This window comes from Penicillium subrubescens (genome assembly GCF_028828155.1).
Source record: "Penicillium subrubescens strain IBT 31985 chromosome Unknown utg000002l_segment0_segment0, whole genome shotgun sequence".
Classification (NCBI taxonomy): domain Eukaryota; kingdom Fungi; phylum Ascomycota; class Eurotiomycetes; order Eurotiales; family Aspergillaceae; genus Penicillium; species Penicillium subrubescens.
In genome coordinates this window covers 1107009-1127442 of record NW_026643152.1, presented here as the reverse complement: position 1 = coordinate 1127442, position 20434 = coordinate 1107009, and the positions used below count along the sequence as shown (strand labels likewise).

Genomic DNA, 20434 nt, shown 5'->3' with positions numbered 1-20434 from the left:
ATACCCCTGAATCCCATACGGCGGGAGCCGTAGCTTAGCACGATTACGTACACCAAGCAAGGACATCATGTCTTTGCTTATTCTGACGGGAGGATATGTCCCGACAGATTGTATCCTGGCAATCTACTCACGTATTTATCAAAGGCCTCAGACCACAGGGTTCCATTTATTCTTATACGTAATACTAATCTGTTCCGAGAAAGCGTCATATCAACCTAGTGGCCCTGACACCTTTTGGGCCCGAGACCAGTCCTGATCGGTTACGCGGTATCGTCCCAGTTGGTCCGCCCGTGATGTATGCCTATGGAGCAAACTGAAAGGTATCCAGGGTGAGAGGCGTGGTGAACCTCAAGACCAGATACGCCGGAAACTGCACTGAAACTTGGGGCAGTGGCCTATGCAAGTAGGCCATCGAAGGCACTAATTATCTTTTGGCCTCACATTGCCTGCAAAACACTATATTCAAAATACATTCCTTTGTGAATTTTGTCGCACTTCTTCGGTGCAGCCTCGATTGTGAGTCTATGTACCTCAACACCGCAGGACCTCTTTGCTTGTTTTTAAACTGAGGATAAAACGTGGAAACAGCCTTTGAATAACAGACGAGATTAGGGACGCAGATCAACATATTAACGTAGGTTTATATGTTTCCACAGATCGTTACTTCCTTCGGCGCATGGCCTTCTTGCACATCTCGATCAGACAAGACTTGGCTTCACTATCCGGGAAGTCGCTGACGGCAGCAATGGCCTTATCTGCGTAGTCCTGAGCCAAGGTACGTGCCTTCTCGACACCGTCGCTGCGGTAGACAATATTATAGGCCTATATGTTTGTGGTCAGCATAAGCGTGATAAAAGACAAAAATTGATCAAGATTGATCGAGGAAACTTACTCTCTGCACATCGCCTTGTTCACGGAACTTGCGACCAATCAGGGGACCAAGCTCCGGGTTGCTCTTCCACGCGAACAAAAGAGGAGCGGTCGCTAGACCTAGCTCGAGGTTCGCACCGGCTGGTTTATCCAGCTCGGCTTCGGTGGCGGTATAATCCAATACATCATCGACCAGCTGGAACGCCAATCCCAGATTGCGCCCGTACTGGTACGAGGCCTCGATGATCTCGGGAGCACTCCGGCCAAGTACAGCAGCGCAGCGGCAAGACTTGCTTATCAGACTAGCGGTCTTCAGGTAGGCCTTCTGGAGGTAGTAATTGAGGGCGTCATCTGTAAAGACGGGCTTGGATTCATCCTCCACTGTGTTTCTCAGTTGCATAAACCCACCCTCTGCTGAGTCAGCAATCACGGCCGCCATAAGCTCCATCGCCTCAGGGTCGCGTAGACGAGCCAGCGCCACCGAGGCGCGTCCAAGCAGGAAGTCACCTGCTAATACCGCCATCTTGTTTCCGGATGCCAAATTTGCTGAGCTGTTGGCACGACGTGTCAGAGCGTTATCGATGACATCGTCGTGGCAGAGGGTTGCAGTGTGAATCAACTCCGTGATCTCGGCCAGTCTCCGCTGTGACGGGAGGATGTTGTCGTCGCACGAGAAGTCGTACTTTGCTTCGGCGGGCAGAGAAATAGGGGGGTCGTTGACGGATATTGATCCATCCGTCTCCGGATTGTGTTTTCTCGGAGCCAAAGCTGTCGCCTGGGACATAAGCAAGACCAATAAGGGTCGCATGTGCTTGCCTTCGCTACGAGTGTAATAGTTGGCACCCTGGTCTGGCACCGGGTGGCCTGATCCCATCGGTCGGCGAATATGCTTGGACAGGAACATGAGGTCTTCCCCATCGTTTCTTAACGGGTCCACTGAGACGCCTGGAGGTGGCTTCGGCGTGACTTTCAAGATGGTCTGGGCAGCTGATACGGCAGTTCCGACCGGCAAGCTATCTCCCTGGCAGGTAGGATTATATGGTCGTGATTGGAGAGCAGAGTGAGGCAAATGGAGGCCATCAAGAAAGAAGTGGGAGCACATGGAGGTCGAGAGCGTTCTGGAAGGGATCAGCCCGGTAGTGGGAATGGTGCAAATTCGCATGCTCGGTGCAAGGCCCATCATTTGAGCAAAACTTAACGATGAACCTTGAGGAATGAACATTTTGAGACTAAGGGATTGTAGGGGACGTAGAAAGAGCGCTGTTTGCCGACTACCCGCTCGGTACACAGCAGCAACACTCAGTATGTCAAGTCAATCTCAACGTCACTTTTCTTGGGTGTTCCCTCTTTCTCATCCAACCTTCCGGAAGGGCCTATGGGTGCCGCGTGGATTATTACGCTTCCCATCAATTATATAGGTTCGTACGTACCTATGTAGGTTACTCCTTGCAATGAAGCGCCATGTAAGGGCCAATTACAGAAAGACCAACATCTGCGGATGGTTTTAGGAACCCACTGCCATGATATTAGCCAATCAAATATCCGATCAACAGCTACGAATTTAATTTGCTATATCCAATGGATATTTGATGTTCATAATACCTAAGCCGGCAGAAATAAGGGGGGGCGTTCTTTATTCTGCAGATCAATATCGGCTAGTTATTATATTTTCTAGTTAACTTAACTTACGGAGTACATTGGTGACTAACGCAATGTCCCTGGTCCGTGCCAGCCAGTAAGCTCAGAGCCCACCCAAGATTTCCTGTGTAACTCCGTACTCCGTACCGTGTTCTTCCTGCAACCCAACCCCCTGCTTGCCACAGAGGAATTGAAGTTTATGCAACCCTCCAATTTCATCAACCTTCCATACCATACTGTACAAAGATGTGATATAAAAACCCGATAAACCGGAATTGCGCCTATTAGATGCTATTTCTGCTGACCATGCAGGTGTAACCCCCAAATTAAACCGTCGGCCCGAGAATTCGACATATCGTACCGTGAAATGTATGGACGAATTCAGGGTCGCACCGCTCCAAAAAAATCAAATCTCCACCACCAAAGCACTAAATTCAGATTGGGAAGCGGCATTATTTCTATGGATCAATTTGCTAGACGATACCGGCTCACCTCCTGATGCCAAACGCATTCAAGAATGCGCAAATGCAACGCTTCTTCGCACGCTAAATAAAAACCGGACCTACTATGTTCTTCGTCGAATCTCACCACGAACTAAGCTTGTTTGGATTTTTCGAAGGAGATACGAAGAATGGCAGTTGAAATCATTGGCTATCTTACAAATTGGACGATCGAATTAATTTGTTCATTCAGAGCAATAAGATTGAACCGGCTAACACTCACAATTTTGATGTACGCGGATGACATATAGTGGTTGGTTGGTTGGTTCAATGGTTGATATCATTTACCCTGACCCCTCGCGAAAAGTTGTAACTCTGGATTGAGGTACAGTACCTGCTTTGTATCATACAAATTGTATGTACATCCATTGAGTTGCCCCTTTACGCTGTACTAACTAACCCCCAGCACTACTCCCACCCTTCCAACTTGGACAACTTCAAATGCATACCTTCGAGAGGCTGACTAGTCAAAGTCCCCCCAAAAGTAATTTGTTGCTCCGGATTCTTCAACTCACACCGGAACAGACCAAAGATCCCCGCAACAGCGCACCGAAATTCAGCCTTCGCAAAATCCTTCCCAATACACGCCCGAGGCCCATGAAGAAAAGTTATCTGGGCAAAGTTGGTCGGGGCGCCCCCATGCTTATTGGGAGTCTGCTTCCCTTTGTCGTCAGTGTCAATCCATCGTTCCGGCAAGAACTGATCCGCCGTATTACCCCAGAACTCTGGGCTGCGGTTGATAGACTGCGGACATAGCACGATCGTGGTGCCTTTGGGAATTTTCTTGCCGGCGATGGTCGTTTCACGAATCGCTTCACGACCGCTCATCGGTAAGGTCGGGTAGAGGCGCAGCACTTCTTGGCACACGCCGTTGAGGTACGGCATGCCCTCTAGATCTTGCCATGAAACGGAGGCAGCTGGGGACGCAATTGTGGCGCGGATCTCCTCGCGCAGGTTTGTTTGGATCTCTGGCTCAATGCAGAGGTGATAACAGCACCATGTAAAGGCACCTGCGGTTGTTTCGTGCTTGTCTATTGTTAGCTTTGGCTATTTTAGTCTGTGAAAACTCGGAAGACATACCCCAGCCGCGAGGAATGTGAGCATTTGATCGACCAACTCGCTATCGCTGAACTCCCCGCCTCGCATCATCGTGCCCAGGATATCCCCGTCGGCGAGCTCTTGCTCGCCTTTTTCACGAGCGAGCAAGGCCCGTTTCTCGTGAAGGATATAGTGGAATACCTGTCGTAGATATTTCACATTACGCGGGAGCACGAGGTTTGCCTTGCAGGGAATGAGCTTGACAAGCCACTGTGGCAGTAGCAGGGAGGCACCAAAAAGCAAAAGGAAATCACCGGAAGGCTTGAAGATCGCAGAATAATTCTTCGAAACTGGGTCATTTTCGTTCTCAAGAGACTGAAAATCCCGGCCGATCGCTGCAGGTCCGATGATGTCCAATGTTAAGCGACTAGCCCATCACATCAGTTTCAGACCCGACACTAGGATCCTAGATTTTTGAATATTACTTACCTAGCCCAGCTCCCAATCTCAACAAATCCCACAGCATTCGCAGTATCCGTACCGGGAGCAGGATGAAATCGGATTTCCTTCTCAAGCTGACTCAAAAACAGCTGCGTTTTGGTCCACATGAGAGGATACATTGCGCGAATATTCTTGATCGTGAAAGCAGGGGTCACCGCCTTCCGCTGCGCACGATGGGCATCGCCCTCAGAAAGAATGAGACCGTATCCTAGCCCGCGGGCAAAGAACTCACGCCCACCTGGCGGCTTGATAAAGTCGTAACTGTTCGTACTCAGGACATCAACCAAGGCGCGATGATTGGTTGCCAACAGAAAGCTATAGTTCAAAGCCTCGCGGAAGTGAATCAGTCCTTCGTTTGGAATTGTTCGCAGCCAATCTATTGTAATGCGGCCGCGGGGATGGCGCATGAAGACTTTTGCACCGATGAGAGGACCCTGTAGCTGCCTGTTAGTGGTGTAACTATTCATGTGGAGGGTTGATTACCTTTACAGTTGGTAGATGTCGAAGGGGGTTAAAAATGAAAGGCCATATGAATATACTCCATGTTGCTAGCAAGACAAAATTGATCCCCAGGGCGTAGAGGAATATTGTAGCAGGCCGCTCTGTACTCATACGGGAGGCATGCACTAAAAGCGTTTCGACAACAGTGACCGGGACCAAAATAGAAAGGCGTTGTTTGGCAGACATTTTGCGTTTTTCTAGCAATTACTCAATGCTATACAAGTGTTAGGACAATATCCTGAGGGTGTCCTGATACGATGTGGATACGAGTGAGGAATGTGAGATGTGCCTGATATGGGTACGATGATATTCAGACTAATCGCTGGTCCTCGGAAGAGGTTCCAGCTCCTCCTTTTTAGAGGGGTCCCTTTGTGCGTATGCAAGCGGGTAAGCGATGTGATGTATCAACAGGCGGCTTTGGTGGTGCATAGGCACCTCTTCCACATTCCATATTGTCGAAGCAAATACCCACCTTCGTATTGTCCAGCTAGCTACTAACCCAAAGTGGCTAGCGCCCCTCGCTACACAAATGTATATATGTGCCTGTCTTCAGATATTCTACAATACACACTCTTTGCCCCATTGGCCTCTTCGTTACTAGGCGAAACCGATTCGCCATGCTCTGACACATATGTATACCTCGTTGTATGGTTGGCGTAACGTGTCGAGGGAAATTACTGAGAATGCCCCACATGCTTGTATTGTTTATGTTTCGTCCTTAGTCAGCTGTAACCCCATACAAATTGCTAGAAACTAGGGGTAATCTCGCTGTTGGCGACCCTTGGAAAGGTACTAGAAGCAGTCGTCGCCAACAGAATCTCAGCGCTCGTCGAAAAACACCAGCTCCTGCCCCCGAATCATTTTGGGGCTCGTCGGAGGCGATCGTGCGAACAAGCGCTCAACATCCTAATAGAAAAGATACACGATGCGTGGCGTGAGGGCAAAGTCCTCAGTCTGGTGAGCTTCGATGTCAAGGGAGCCTATAACGGTGTGGATCGGGGTGTCCTGTTGCGAAGGTTGCGAGAACGAAGAATCCCGGAGGTCCTAATCCGATGGGTTGACAGTTTCTGCTCCTCACGACGGGCGTCGATCGTCGTGAATATGTACCAATCCGAGGAAATGGCCATCGAGCACGCGGGCCTGCCGCAAGGCTCGCCGCTCTCTCCTATTCTCTTCCTGTTCCTGAATGCAAATCTGGTGGATGTCTCCATCACCAGAAGAAAGGGAGCAATCGCTTTCGTCGACGATTATACACGATGGACGGTAGGCTCGTCTGCTGAGGCGAATACAACCATACTCCAGCAGAAGGTCATCCCACGAGCGCTAGAATGGGCGGCGCAGTCTGGCGCAGCCTTCGAGGCAGAGAAGACATCATTCATCCACTTCACGAGGAACCAGCGGCAGCGCCAACTTCCCGCGGTCCCGTTACACGTGAATGGAGCGACTGTTACCCCAGTGCCTGAAGTTAAGATTCTCGGCGTGATACTCGACCAGGGGCTACGGTTCAAATCACACATTGGAAAGGCTGCGAATAAAGGAATGAAAGCCGTCCTTGCACTAAGACGACTGCGCGGATTACCTCCTTCGGTAGCTCGCCAGCTCTTCGCATCCACAGTTGCATCGAAGATTGATTATGCAGCATCTGTGTGGTGCCCCATACGACAGGATTCTATTGTTGCGGCGGGCATCGGACGGCCGTTCGAAGCCATCCAGCGAGTCGCGTCTCAGGCGATCGTGGGCGTGTTCCGAAACACTGCCCTCACTATTGCCGAGGCAGATGCGGGGATTGAACCGACTGTCGTACGCCTTCGAGCACGCATCTTGAAGCATTGGATCGTCTGCCACACCTTACCAAAGGACCACCCCTTCTGGTCCTGTCGAGCGGCGGCTGCAATGCAGGATGGGAGCTACCCGTCGCCGTTCAAAATACTGGCGAAGTACGGACCACAGTGCTTGTCTGACATGGAGGTCATTCGACCCTTTCCTCTAGATCCGTGGCAACGGTCTCTTAGGGAGTTGATAGCCACCGTCGGATCCGATATGCACGAGTTGCACGAGGCCGGTCACGCCCGTCTCTGGTTGCTCACCAGTGTCAGCGTCCGCAATGGACTGGTTGGAACAGGGCTGGTTGTTCGCGTTAATCAAGTCGACATCGTCTCGTCAAAACGGACGGTCGGCAATGACGACGCGCTCAATGCTCACTACGCACAGCTGGGGGTAGTGTTCGAGGCTGTCGCGTATGTTGAAACGATGCTCCATCGTATTCAGATGTCACCGTGGAAAGTACAGGTCACGATCGTTGTGAACAACTCTGCCGTCCTGCTGTCGCTCGCAAAGCCACATCTCCAAGGCGGACAGGCTCTCATCACTCAGATCACGGAAGGAATTACTCGGCTGGCGGAGATGGGTGCCAAAGTCTACCTGCGGCCACCAACAGAAGCAGACAGCGAGAATACCGTTCGAGCGCAAACCCTTGCTCGCGAAGCAACGAGAGAGAATAGCGAAGTGAATCCCCCGACTTGGGCCCAGGTCCAGCTCCGGGCGTCGGCGTTGCGATGGGCTCGGGCGAATGCTAAACAGCACCGGAAGGACAACTTCCAACTGTGGACCACCGGTCAGTTTACACGCCAGCTGGATTCAGCTCTCCCAGGACCCCACACGAAGATGCTGTATGATAGCCTGGATCGGGAGAAAGCATCGATACTAGCCCAACTCCGTACGGGACATGCCAGACTGAATGGATATCTTCATCGGATCGGCAAGACTGATAGTGATTTGTGCGAGTGTGGCATTGAGCGTGAAACTGTCCCGCATTTCTTGCTTCGATGTACACGGTGGAATGAACAGCGTCGCGCACTGATTGAAGCCGCAGGTCCGAGCCTCGGTAGTCTATCGCAGATGCTGGGAGGTAAACCTGAGATCGTAGGGGATGCGAGTGAACCGAATGGAAGGGCATGGAAACCCGACGTCAAGATTGTCCGAGCCGTCATCGCGTTTGCAATGGAGACGGGACGGTTGGCTCTTGAAGGGTGAGGAAGAAGGTCTGAATTGGAGATCGCGCATGTGGTAACGCTATCAAATGTACATATCCTCTGGAGCGGTGCACACTAGCTAGGGGGCTACATACGACCTAAGGTCGTGAAAAGCCTGAGGAATATTATTATTATTATTATTATTATAAAAGACAGAGTTGTCATCTACTTCGATTTGCTGGTTAGAACCACAATTCAATACTTTCTTCCTGCCTGGCTTTCGTGAGGTCTCGACGAATATCACCGGGAATATCGTCATGACCGTCCAAGATGCCACCCTCATCGACTATGTCGATGAGTCGTTCTAGATGAGGGGTCCTGAGTTTGTAATGCTTCTTGTCCTTTGGGTCCTCCCAGCACCAGTCAGACTTATGGGGACATGAGCGGACATTACATCGCATTAGCTCATATACACGTTCCCAAGTCGAAGGTTGTCCAGTAACCTCTTCCTCTGCCACAACATGTGCCTCACGTTCAGCTAACATTCTGCTGGTTGCACACAACCTCTCTTTTCGACTCTTCTTGGAATGGAATGACCATCATCTTCCTCTCTACTTTCGAATTGTTTGGCTTTCTTTTCTATCCGCCTTGGTATAGGTTTTTCCTTATTTAGGTTTTCCTATACTGTTATGTGAATGCAAAGGCACATTTCCAACCCTCCTACTATCTTGCTCTCTTTCTCCACATACTACAAGATAAACAAAGATATGATGCTAATCGATAGGTCCTGACTATACCGGGCGCCACGACTGAAAAAGATTATCCGTGTTGGATTGCCGCGATCAATGCAGATATTGCATTCTGTAATGTGTAGGAGTGTGCGCTGGCAAATTGTCTCTGTATGGTTCCCTCATTTGCTGTCGTGTGCTCTCATTCTCCCGGAACTGATGTCCAGACGCACAATGGTTTGGCACGTCTTATACATCCCTTCACAAGGTCTTTGTTTGCCACATTCCCTAGAGAGCTTTTCGTTCACCTCGGCCGCCAACCAGAGCAAACTGGGATTTGAGTTCACTGACTCATGACCAGTCTAGATTTTCTGCTGCAGGTGCCCAAGCTATTGCCTACTAGCTAATAAAGGTCGCAGCTTGACAAATACGTTCAAATCACCGAGTGGTAGTACGGGAAACAACTGAAAAAAGCGATGGCCTAAGATTTATGGGCCAAGAAAAAAGACATGCAGCATAGCGAAGTAACTAAATGGTCGGGGAATAACCTGAAAAATAGTGAAGCGCCTCAAGCATTCAACCAACACCCAATTAGCGAGGCAGGTTTGGCCAGCCCTGTCCACAAACTAAATGCTGTCGGGGTGTTATACTTGGGAGAATGCTTCTTTACCTCTCCATTGCTTTCGCCCTTTCAATGCATCGGGGACATTTTGAGGCATATGATGAGAAGCGAGTTAGCTCAATTTTTTTGAGGTTGACGGATGATGGGAAAGCTGAGGAGACGGGCTGTTCTACCAGATAAGACATATCTCCGTTCAGATTACGCTTTAGACCGCATTTTATTGGCGCTGTGGAAATGTCAGCACGTACATGTACATCGTGGGTAAGGATAAGCTATGCGTGTACATTTAGCCGGCGTCTCACTTGATGCGGAATAAAGGATTGTTTTCGAAGGAATCGGGCAATAAAGAATATGGGCAAGAACATTAAAATATGGGGCATATAATGCAGCTGGTATAATCCATGGGGTATCTACCACCAGCTTCAATTGATGGTAAGGAAGGTCGTTGTTGGGCGGGAGTCATTATCTCCTCGGCCTTCTTGACTTTTTTCTGCGGGAATGCTTGATTCTACCCATCCACTTTTCCATCAATGCCTGCTCAAAACTGACGATTCGATCAGAGACCATCATTATCAAGTAAGCCCCACACCTATAAATACCTCGTCAGACGTCAGCTCTCCTGGCATTCTCTAACAATTGACCGTTGCAGGTTTTGTCAGTGAAGGCAGCTCAATTTGTCTCGCTCGTAGAGCCTATTCCTGACGAGAGATTCAAGTGCCCAGACAGGGGAGGTACGTTTCTTGGCTTTCCATGGGGTCTGTTGGCGAGGGACTGCGTGACGTCTAACCCCCAAAACTTAGAGCATACAGAAGCGTATTCTTTCTATATATCAGAAGAACTGTCAGAGCAAGCTAAAACAGTATACGCTAGTATGCATAGAGGCGAATCAGATCAAAGATGAGTGCATTGGTAGTCTGTCTAACAAACGAAACTGGTGACGCGCCTGCGCACGCTGTGGCCCTGAAACGAAATTAGAGTGAAAAGTAATACCGAGTAGAGTGATAATGCCGAGTTTGCAAACTTGGTTTTGGTAAGGGGACGCTGGACAGTTCGATGCACGTCCGCAAGGATCAGCCAATGATACGCCGACAAGCTGCATAGTATAGTGGGGTGGAAGGAGTGATTGGATAAGGATGGGAGAAACATACCCGAAAGGTCAAATTGGCATGAACGGATTTAGGACTCAGCACAGGGTGAATATCCGTCTGCGGAGTGAGGATTATGTATGAGTTGGAGTTGTTTTATGTTTATTCGTTGAGATGAAAGTCGAAGGGTTTATTCTGGTAAGGCGCCAGACAGTCATAGGCATGTTCATTAGGATAAAATGACGAACTATCAGCTACGGGTATGCATACGTATGAGAACTGGCGAATTAAGAGAAAACGAGTGGATTGATTGATTGATTGGCAGGCAGAGGTATGTTAAATACACATCTGCAGAGTTGGTTCATAGTTGATATGTGGATGGGACCAATTCCTCCGTGTCTTAGAGGTCCCATGGGATACTCGAGAGTGACTTGTAAGCGTTGTCTCGGAACCCCGTAAATACATACAAATGGGAAAGAAAAGTGGGGAACCGAGGAAACCAATAGGAGGCAGCTGTAAGTAACTGCTCTACTTTCCTCGACAGTTCCATCTCCTTGACATGTGGGTACTCGATGAATAAGCATGTTGCTAGTGGTAAGATACCACTCCCAAGTTCGACATTATGCCTAAACTCATGAGCAATTTCCCTATAGAAGAGAACAATCATTTGTGCTACCACATTTTGCATGCTCATTTCGGCTACCTGTAAATGTGGTGTCAAGATAGAAACTGAGCAGATATTTTGCACGCATGTTGACTCATTGTTAAGCGGACACCAGGAAAGCAGTGGGTGAACGCTTACCGCATCACCTGCAAAACATGACCCACGCCGTCAATGGTGAGTGTCAACTTCAAGCCACTGAGTGGGTGAAACGTTCGCTTGTCAATCCTACATGCAAGGCTCAAGGAAGTGAGGCACTTGCCCTCATCATAAGACTGTTAGTGTATGATAGAAAGGTGACCGTTGCTCAGCATTTGTAATAGGTCTCATGGTTCAGTACGGAAGCCAGAATATAAATAGTCACCCTTCTCCAGTCAATTCTCTTCCCAAAACCAACTCACTTTGAGTCACTTACGCGACATTCAAGAATGACAACCAATCACGACACCGACACGAGCGAGGATGATAGCCTGATGGCTCAGGCGAACGAGCAGCTTAAACGCGAGCTGCTCCAGAGTCAGAAACCCACACTCGCGACATACCGAGCGCCCCGACGCGTGGTGTCTCTCGGCATCTCCCCCGGCTACGTCAAAGACTGGGTGCCAGCAGATGCTTTTCGGGAATTGTATCAAAATTGGTACGTGCTGGCCTCTTCCGCTGGACAAACGCTAATCAACGCAGGAAGGACGCCATCATAGAAAGATTCAATCATGACCGTCAGAGCTTCCAGCCATTCTTGGAAGACTACAGTGACCATCTCTCAATCATTGTTCCTGATCAAACCTTTGCCGACCAGCCAGCGGAGCGTGAGAATCGACGCGCACTGGGCTTCATTCAGTACGAAAAAAAGACCGGCAGGATCACGATCGCAAATCCATGCATGCAACTACCCATCAATGCTCTAGCTATGGGATTCTCAACCAAAGATGTCCACGGTGCCCACGACCATCTTGTCGGACGTCACGGCCAAGGTCTCAAGCTGGCGGCGTTGGTTCTCTCTCGAGATGGCTACCAGGTGAGTATCGCCGCGAGTGGTTGCAATTGGAGGTTTGGCATGCACACAGACGCATCGGTTTCTTGTACTGTCGCACCGTCTCAGAAAACCAAGTCGATCGAGTGGACCGATCCTGCCCTCGACATGGCAAGCCTACGATACCATGTGGGGAGGGACGTGGCAGTGGTGATCGGCGCGACGCGGGCTAAGTCAGGCCGACCAGTCGCGCTAGACGCGTTTGTGAATTGGCTCCGCTTGACGACGATGGACATTCGCGGGCTCACCTACCCTGCCGGTATCATTTCCACACCACATGGCGACTTAATTCTTGATCCCCAGCTGCGAGGTCAGCTGTATCACAATGGGATCACCTTGACCAATTCCACCGTGGGTGGCGCATTCCTCTTCGCGTACAATTTTGCCTCTTTGACCACCTGCCGCGACCGTTGCGGACTGGCATCCTGGCGGGATGCGGCTCGCCAAGTGCAACGGATATGGGAGGAAGCTCTACGCAGCAGGAAGACACCATCTTGCCTCTACTTGTCGATCTCCTGCGGAGGCACGCCCGTTCTGCCGACGCCGAGATGATAGGCCCTCTTTTAGAGCCACCGGCGGTGCGTCGGATCTGGCAATACCTGCTGCGCGAGTCAGCAGATACGGAATTCTTTTACAGCGAGAGGAGCAATGATCAAGTACGTACTCGGGTATAGACAGTGTCGCATTTTGATAACTGATGCAGATAGATCGCGAACACCATCCGGGACAGCCTCGGCAAGCGCCCGGCACGCCTGCCGGACACGCTGTGGCAGATGCTGCGTGCCCACAGCCCAATCCGGACCGTCGAAGAGGAGCAGCAAGAGCTGTTTAAGGATGCAAAGCCCTGCACCATCCCGGATACCACATTCGCGAGAGCAGTCGACCGAGCGCTGCGAGCCTGCTTCGCTCTGCTGAGGTTCACCGACCATATTTAGGTAGTCTACATCCGAGGCTCGACCGGCAAAGTCGACGTATACTTTGACAAGGGACAGGGTACGCTCAAGATACATTGCCGATGGTTGGACTTTGCTTGTATGCACCACCGGTCATTCTGCCGGCCCTGGTCTCCGAGCAACCTTGCCGACACAAACGCCCCCTTTTTCTGTTGCCATGTGGTGGAAGAGCTCTTGGTTCGATCGATTGCATCCATGTTCAAAGCACATCCGACATCTCGACCTGCAGAAATAAAGTTCATGCGCCAGATTGGACGGCGACTACGATATCTGCCGCACAGCATCAACTTGAAGCCATACCCCGGGGGCATTCTGGTCAGTTGGGAAGACAATGAGGCAGAATCCTTTCGCACGCTCGGCCCCAGCGGCCCAGACTATCATGTTGTGCTGCATGAAGGCAATTGCGCAAGTGGCGAAACGGCGCTTCTCCACGAGAAAGCAGGTAAGTGGTCATCCGCGGTCAAATTAATATAGCTAAACTCGTCATGTAGCCCTCCCAAACGAAGTGATGTCCTGTGGCTGCCGTCAGCAATTCGCTCGTCAAACACACCGAATGTGCCTCTTTACCGGTCTATCGCACGCATCGACATATTATGCTATGATTGCGCTGAACGAGGGTCGGGCTTTCTACGGGGTCCCGTCTGATCGAATCTCGCCACGGCCAAATGAGGATGTCAAAGCTACTCTCCGGTAACATTCGGGCAAGGTCTGCACTCTCTGCAGCATATGAGGCTTTGATGGGAAGGCGTGAAGAGCACAGACGGTAATTTCATTGCATTCCGTTCTAGTGTGATATATACTGATATTCTACGTGTTCCGCAGTCGTCCGAGTTGACTCTGGTTCGTCTTATTCAAAGCTATTGCACGCCCGTCATACTGTCTACTGTCGAACAACTAAATCTCCCGGTCTCCGCATCCATGTCACCAAAGTTTGATGAATTATTAAGGGTGTTAGCAGTCTTCTTGCATATATGCGGCGCAATTTGATTCGCGGTCGTGACCAGAATGGATTGTCATCTAACAACTGTCTAGGCATGTGCGGAAACATTGCGAATGAATATTGACCCCTTGCCTCGCACACTTGATCCATCTACCTACCGCCGACGTATGCACCACCTTGTGGCTATGATCGGTTCAGACGCGACGACCGACGAAGCGAAGGAGTGGTGTTAGCCAGACGGGCTGACCGACGGATACTGCGTCCCGCGCCAGACATTGTTGATCGTCGACCCGATGACCCTGACTGCGCCGGCAGACGGGCTGAACCGGCCCGCCGAGCGTTTCGGATGGTATTCGTCTCTTCCGCCACTGGAGATACATGTACTCTCGTGTTTTCAACATCTATGTCGGGATTTGTCGTGATCGTCCTCGGCGGGGAGAGCAGGGCATCCAGAGCGTCGTCCCTTCGGCTACGGCGTATGAGCATTTGAAGTGACTGGGGAGGCTAATTGAGACTTACCAGGTACAGCAGGACACGTTAGATGCCACCTCGCGCTTCTCCAGCCACTCCTCCACGCAGCCTAGATGAGCTAACCCCCGGCACTGTTTGCAACGTAGGATCACGCTCTCATCCGCCTGGTCCTCGTCATCACCCAGACAAAATGGACAATGTATATGAGACAACTCGTCGCTACGAGTGAGACTGTGCAGTTCCAGATGTTGCATCCCCACCCCGATATTCAACCCGGATAGAGTGGCAGGTTCAGCCGACGAGATACACCACGGAACACTGTCGGTGCGTAGCATCGATGCCGTGACGTATCGAACTGTCCTTTCTAATGGCTCGAGAGGAACGGAGTCACGGCCCGGTGGCATTTGTCTCTCCTCGTTCTGGCGAGTAACCCTGCGGGGAATCTCCGACTCTGAGGGACTTGTGAGGGTGGGTCGCTGGCTCTGACTGGCATCCGTATCAAATGCGACTGAAGCATCCTCAGAGATGTGACCGGCTTGTTCCGGGTTGCGAGCCACTGCCTCATACCACTGCTGGCCAACTTGGTTTGCCTGTCGCTGCCGGTGCCATCTCGCACAGAGAAAGTTTTTTGCAATATCACATAAAATAGGTCGTAAAGTCGGGAAGTCGAGTGGTCGTGCTGCAAGATTTGCCAGTTGCTGTTGGCCAGCCTTGATGTCTTGGATTTTGATGGAGTTCTTGCACGTTGCGCCCGTCTTGGTAGTCCCGCAGCAGATTCGAGCCTCCCCGATACCTATCTCGTTAAGAATAAAACCGCCCCACGGTTGGTACGAAGACATGACTTGGTGATATGCTGGAAATGAGAAACGATTCTAATGATTGAGATGATGAGATGCCAACCGGGGGCCGAAGCCGCTCCTTTATACCCCAGTTATAGCTTCGTCTCAAATAATACGAATTCACCTCATCAGCAACGTCACTCATTCGTAGCTGCCTACCGCAGTGAAGGAATGTGTCTTTTCTGTAGCTGAGGTCTCCTTGCCTTGATGGTCATGAATTGAACGAAGGCTACCGCCTCTTTAAGCAGCCCTGTGGCATTCTCCAGTCATGCTTCTAGAGATCTTAGCGAGCTCCTGGGGCCTTCAAGGTTCCCTGGAGCTCACAAGTATGATCCCCGCGACAGACCCACTGTCTTCGGGAGCTTTCGGTGCGTTTCCAGGAGCCATTCAGTGAGATGGTACGACTGAGACGTCGTGACCAACATATAAAGGTCAAGCCCCTCACTAGACATGCAATATTACAAGCTCATCTAATCCACAAGCGTACCATCTTCCCGTTGCATCCAGTATTAGTGTCTCTCGCCCATTCAACTTCCTCTAATCGGTTAACGCCCCCACTTCCACCATCTAAGACTTCCGTCCTATCCTGTCTTTCGAAGAAACAAACAATGGGCCAATACTGGCTGGTGGTTTGCCCGTCCAAACGCGAGTACACGACACAACTACTTGGTGGAAAGTTGTCAGAATTGCTTTTTTCGTCGTGGGCCAACATACTGTGTGAACTGATTGAAGAGGAGTGGGCTGGCATGCGGATCATCTGTATTGGGGATTACCTAAGTCCAGACGATCTCCCTGCCACGATTCAACAAGACAACCTCCACCTGATTTCCGCCGACAGCGATGCAACATCCAAGCCTCTTCGCTACGATGTCGTTGAGGAGAAGTTTAAACTTTGGTCTTACGCGGATGAAGGGGAGGATGCAGCGACTCTTTCGGCCATGGAAGCATCTGCCAATCCCAAAAATCGAGTCCTGAGGAACTTGACTACCAGTCAATATGTCTTGGAAGACAAGTTGTCATCAGGAATCACCTTTGGCCCTATAGTTTTGATGCGAAGCTGTTGGTCGTCTGAAAGTTCAACCGGCATTACGGGAGGAGAATATCTGGCCAAGGGAGACTGGGCTGGCCATAAGTTCGACATTGTAGACGCTGACAGGCGGGAAAATATGAATGGAGAATGGGAAGATGTCACCGAGGACACCTTCGATGAGGTTCAGGTTCTGTGGTCGAGCCATTTCGGAGACAACTGGGAAACTGCATGGAGGGCTTGACACGTCATGAGCAAGAAGCGATGAAATCACTCGATGTAAAGAATACCGGAGGATGCAATCCTAGACTATCAAAGAAAGCATGCCTTTCTAGTCCATTAGCCAGTCGCAAGTCGTCCTGACTACATAATGACGATTCATGGTGTGAGAGACGATGCATAACCAATTGATAACTTATCGTTTTTGTACTGTATGACCTGCAAGCATCCCAGATTCTGTTAGTGTTTATGAATGCTGTTGAGTTGATGGTGAACAGGAACCAGAATTTGATGGTTCCTTTGGAAAGTGGTTTCTCGTTTGAGTGGGATCACTTGTACGGTCCTAGGCTCTCACGTAACCGTTGGAGGTTGGAACATTTCAGACCCCTCCCCTTCTTCTTAGTGCAAATTTGAGGCGTACCGAGTACGCAGCGACCGTTCACGGGAGCGAACTTTTTGAACATGGCAACTGTTGAAGCATCCTAACGGTTAACCGTCGACGTTCAACGGTGAGCCCCACTTGCTCACTTCGTGTTCGAAATAGTTTTCTCAGATGTACGATCCATGGTACGCAAAACGATCTGCAAAGTCAAATCCGCAGTGAAAGAAATTCGGGTCTCGTGCGGTTCCTAATAGTATGGCATCCCCCAGATTGTCAATTAGGTAGAGCGAACAGAGAATTTGATTTCAGGGCTTAACAGCACCAAAGAACTGCTGTAGTATCATTCCGCTATTCAGGGGGATTATTCCAAAATCTGTATGATGCATCAGTGTGCGGTCCTCGATTGGACCTAGAGGTTTCAATGGCACGAAAAGCATTGATTCTCCATTAAATTGCATTCGGCATATTTCTAATAGTACTGTAGTAAGCATAGAACATGGCACTCAGACTCAGAGCTATGGCATTCGTATTTCTTTAAGCTACTCCGTACTTGAGTCTCCAAGTGCAACGAGTACGCTAGTTTTTGAAATTAAAGTGCCGAATACAGCAGCAACCTCGTGATTTTATGCTCATTCCTCTAAAATGTATACGTGGGCCTATCTAAAATTTTCAACAATCTGTCCGTGATGATATGGCGGCAACAATAACCGCCCGGGTCCGACTTGATAGCAGAGCGCAATCGATCCAGAGCTCGGCCATCTAAGATTTGTTGCCGCCTCTCATTCAAACTCTTTCTCTATAAATTGTCGTACCTCGTGGGAGAAGTCGTTCCCTACAAGGTGAAGAATTCCTTTGGGGGGTTCTGGCAATGTGATGGAAGGGTGCGACGAATGACTGAGCCCATTCTCTACTCGGCAGGACTGGAACATTGCCTGTCGCCGTGGAACAACAGACCGTCGAGATGGCCTTGGAAGCGCGACCCACAGGTATTTCCTGAGACACCGGAGATTTTGAGTATGAGAGGAACCACTCATACATTGAACAAAACCTATGGCTGCTTGAGTCATCCGTAGAAGTGATTGTTGATCTTGTGCGAGACGATGGAACGCCGCGTGGCGAATAGCCGAGATCGAATCTCGCCAGCCTTGGATATCGCTGACAGCTGGACCTGAAGGATTCGCTTTCAGTGCGCGTCGGTGTCGATTGAAAAATTGAAACAGCTTGTGTAGTTCCAAAGCCTCAGGGCATGTCCACCCATTTTGTACCGATTCCGAGAGGAAATACCGCTCGACATACCAAAATGCATGATACTCGAGATGCCGCCGGATTGACCGAAGAATCATATGCTGTGCCGGAAACGGAACCCGGGCCTCTGGTATCCGAGGAGAGAATATAATGCGTAGAGTACCTCTGGTCAGCCAGTCAGTCAAAAGACGTTGGCATCATCCGAATTTGTGTTCTCACCAGACACGGGTTTCTTGCAGGGAACGGGCGAAACATCGAAGCATTCTATACGAAGTGTGTTAGAGAGCGTCTAGGTTGAAGAAGGAGCTGTGTCCGTACTCACCTTGTGGTTTCCGGTCGTGAACGCACGCGGGCGAGCGGAGATGTCTGATACAAAGTCATGTCCTGGTCAGGCTGCGACATCCTCTTGACGCATTTGCCGTCTAGCAATTCTCGTCTTCGATGTCGCCTCGTTATCTTCGGCATCGTTCTGTCCCAGCGCCCGTAGTGGAAGGGACGGATGACCTGCTCTGGTGGACTGTTTGAAAATTTGATCTTTTAGCAAGCCAGACAGTCAGGCAAGATGCGCTAAGAAAAGTAGCATATACTAATAACAGTCATGAAGAGGAGAGGACGCCAAATCCACAATTGGAGCGCAAGTAGCTGTATAGTCGTCTAGGCTGGCAACGTAACCGGGAGAATCTTCCTCTTGCCAGGCATTTTTCAAACGCAACCAATGTTGCTCAACGCTCGGTTGAACGCGCTTTTCAACGACCGTTGAAGGTGATTCACCGTAAACATCTTGAATATGAGATGCAACCGCCAAGAGATGGTTCCAAGGATGGCCCCGTCTAGATTCATGCACGCCACGGTTCGAAGTGGGGCGCTTGACGAGATTGGCCGCCAACTCTAGATCGCATACTTCAACAGATGTTGAATCACCTCAACTGGCCGCAAAAATGAAATATTTTCTGCGGAATTACAGCATAGTCCATCATCTCTCTCATAAAATCTGCATAGCTGGCAGATATGGGCAGCCGGAGGCGAAAAGACATAAAAGGACGCTCCACGACCGGTCTAGAAAGTCGGGACTTCCATCCTCATCCTCCGAGACGGCACGGTCTTGTCTGCCCGCAGACTTCAAATCTTTTTGGTCTTAGCATTCACTGTCATGAGCCCAGTGAAGTGGGGGATACGTCCTCTCGGAGGACACGCTCTGCGTTATCAGGGTAATCCGCAGGGACGTCTGCGAAACCAAGAGTCTCCGCAGGGACGTCTGCGAAATCAAGAGTCTCCGCAGGGACGTCTGCGAAATCAAGAGTCTCCGCAGGGAAGAGCTGCGCAACCAAGGACCTCCGCAGGGAAGAGCTGCGCAACCAAGGGACTTCGCAGGGAAGAGCTGCGCAACCAAGGGACTTCGCAGGGGAGCGCTGCGCAACCAAGGACCTCCGCAGGGGGCGCTGCGCAACCAAGGACCTCCGCAGGGAAGAGCTGCGCAACCAAGAGACTCCGCAGGGACAGCTGCGATACCAAGAGACTCCGCAGGGGAAAAGCTGCGAAACCAAGGACTTCCGCAGGGGAGCGCTGCGCAACCAAGGACCTCCGCAGGGAAGAGCTGCGCAACCAAGGGACTTCGCAGGGGAGCGCTGCGCAACCAAGGACCTCCGCAGGGAAGAGCTGCGCAACCAAGGGACTTCGCAGGGGAGCGCTGCGCAACCAAGGACCTCCGCAGGGAAGAGCTGCGCAACCAAGGGACTTCGCAGGGGAGCGCTGCGCAACCAAGGACCTCCGCAGGGAAGAACTGCGCAACCAAGGGACTTCGCAGGGGAGCGCTGCGCAACCAAGGACCTCCGCAGGGGAAAAGCTGCGCAACCAAGGACTTCCGCAGGGGGGCGCTGCGTCACGAAGTGAACTCCGCAGTCTAGGATCTGTGATGACAAAATCCTCGCAGGGGGGCGCTGCGTTACGAAGTGAACTCCGCAGATAGGAACTGTGATGACAAAATCCTCGCAGGGGGGCGCTGCGTCACGAAGTGAACTCCGCAGTTTAGGATCTGTGATGACAAAATCCTCGCAGCTTGAGGTCTGCTTTACCAACATCCTCCCTCACAGACCATGAGCCCTGTGTTTGTAAAAGCGTGCTCGATCGGGTAGGACTTGGGGCCAGGGTCTACACCATGATCCTCTAGCGACATGCAGGCACCTCTCCGTGGTGCTAGGGACCAGTATTCAAG

The 20434-nt window shown here is 50.7% G+C and overlaps 4 protein-coding genes across 4 annotated transcripts; 1 reads left to right on the top strand and 3 right to left on the bottom strand.

The window, feature by feature from the left end:
* Nucleotides 1–660: 660 nt before the first annotated feature.
* On the bottom strand, nucleotides 661–2092 carry N7473_001821 (uncharacterized protein; the record flags this gene model as incomplete). The annotated part of the gene is made up of 2 exons (XM_057147761.1): nucleotides 661–822; nucleotides 893–2092. The coding sequence occupies 2 exons, from the start codon at nucleotides 2090–2092 to the stop codon at nucleotides 661–663; spliced, it is 1362 nt and encodes a 453-aa protein (XP_057011415.1).
* A 1324-nt stretch (nucleotides 2093–3416) lies between these two features.
* Nucleotides 3417–5234, bottom strand: N7473_001820 (cytochrome P450; the record flags this gene model as incomplete). Its single annotated transcript, XM_057147760.1, has 4 exons — nucleotides 3417–4034; nucleotides 4089–4473; nucleotides 4536–4981; nucleotides 5031–5234. The coding sequence occupies 4 exons, from the start codon at nucleotides 5232–5234 to the stop codon at nucleotides 3417–3419; spliced, it is 1653 nt and encodes a 550-aa protein (XP_057011414.1).
* A 1707-nt stretch (nucleotides 5235–6941) lies between these two features.
* N7473_001819 (uncharacterized protein) lies at nucleotides 6942–7624 on the top strand (the record flags this gene model as incomplete). The annotated part of the gene is made up of 2 exons (XM_057147759.1): nucleotides 6942–7505; nucleotides 7550–7624. 2 exons carry the CDS (start codon nucleotides 6942–6944, stop codon nucleotides 7622–7624), a joined length of 639 nt encoding a protein of 212 aa, XP_057011413.1.
* Nucleotides 7625–8262: 638 nt separating this feature from the next.
* On the bottom strand, nucleotides 8263–8565 carry N7473_001818 (uncharacterized protein; the record flags this gene model as incomplete). The annotated part of the gene is made up of 1 exon (XM_057147758.1): nucleotides 8263–8565. The coding sequence occupies one exon, from the start codon at nucleotides 8563–8565 to the stop codon at nucleotides 8263–8265; it is 303 nt and encodes a 100-aa protein (XP_057011412.1).
* Between the last annotated feature and the right edge of the window lie 11869 nt (nucleotides 8566–20434).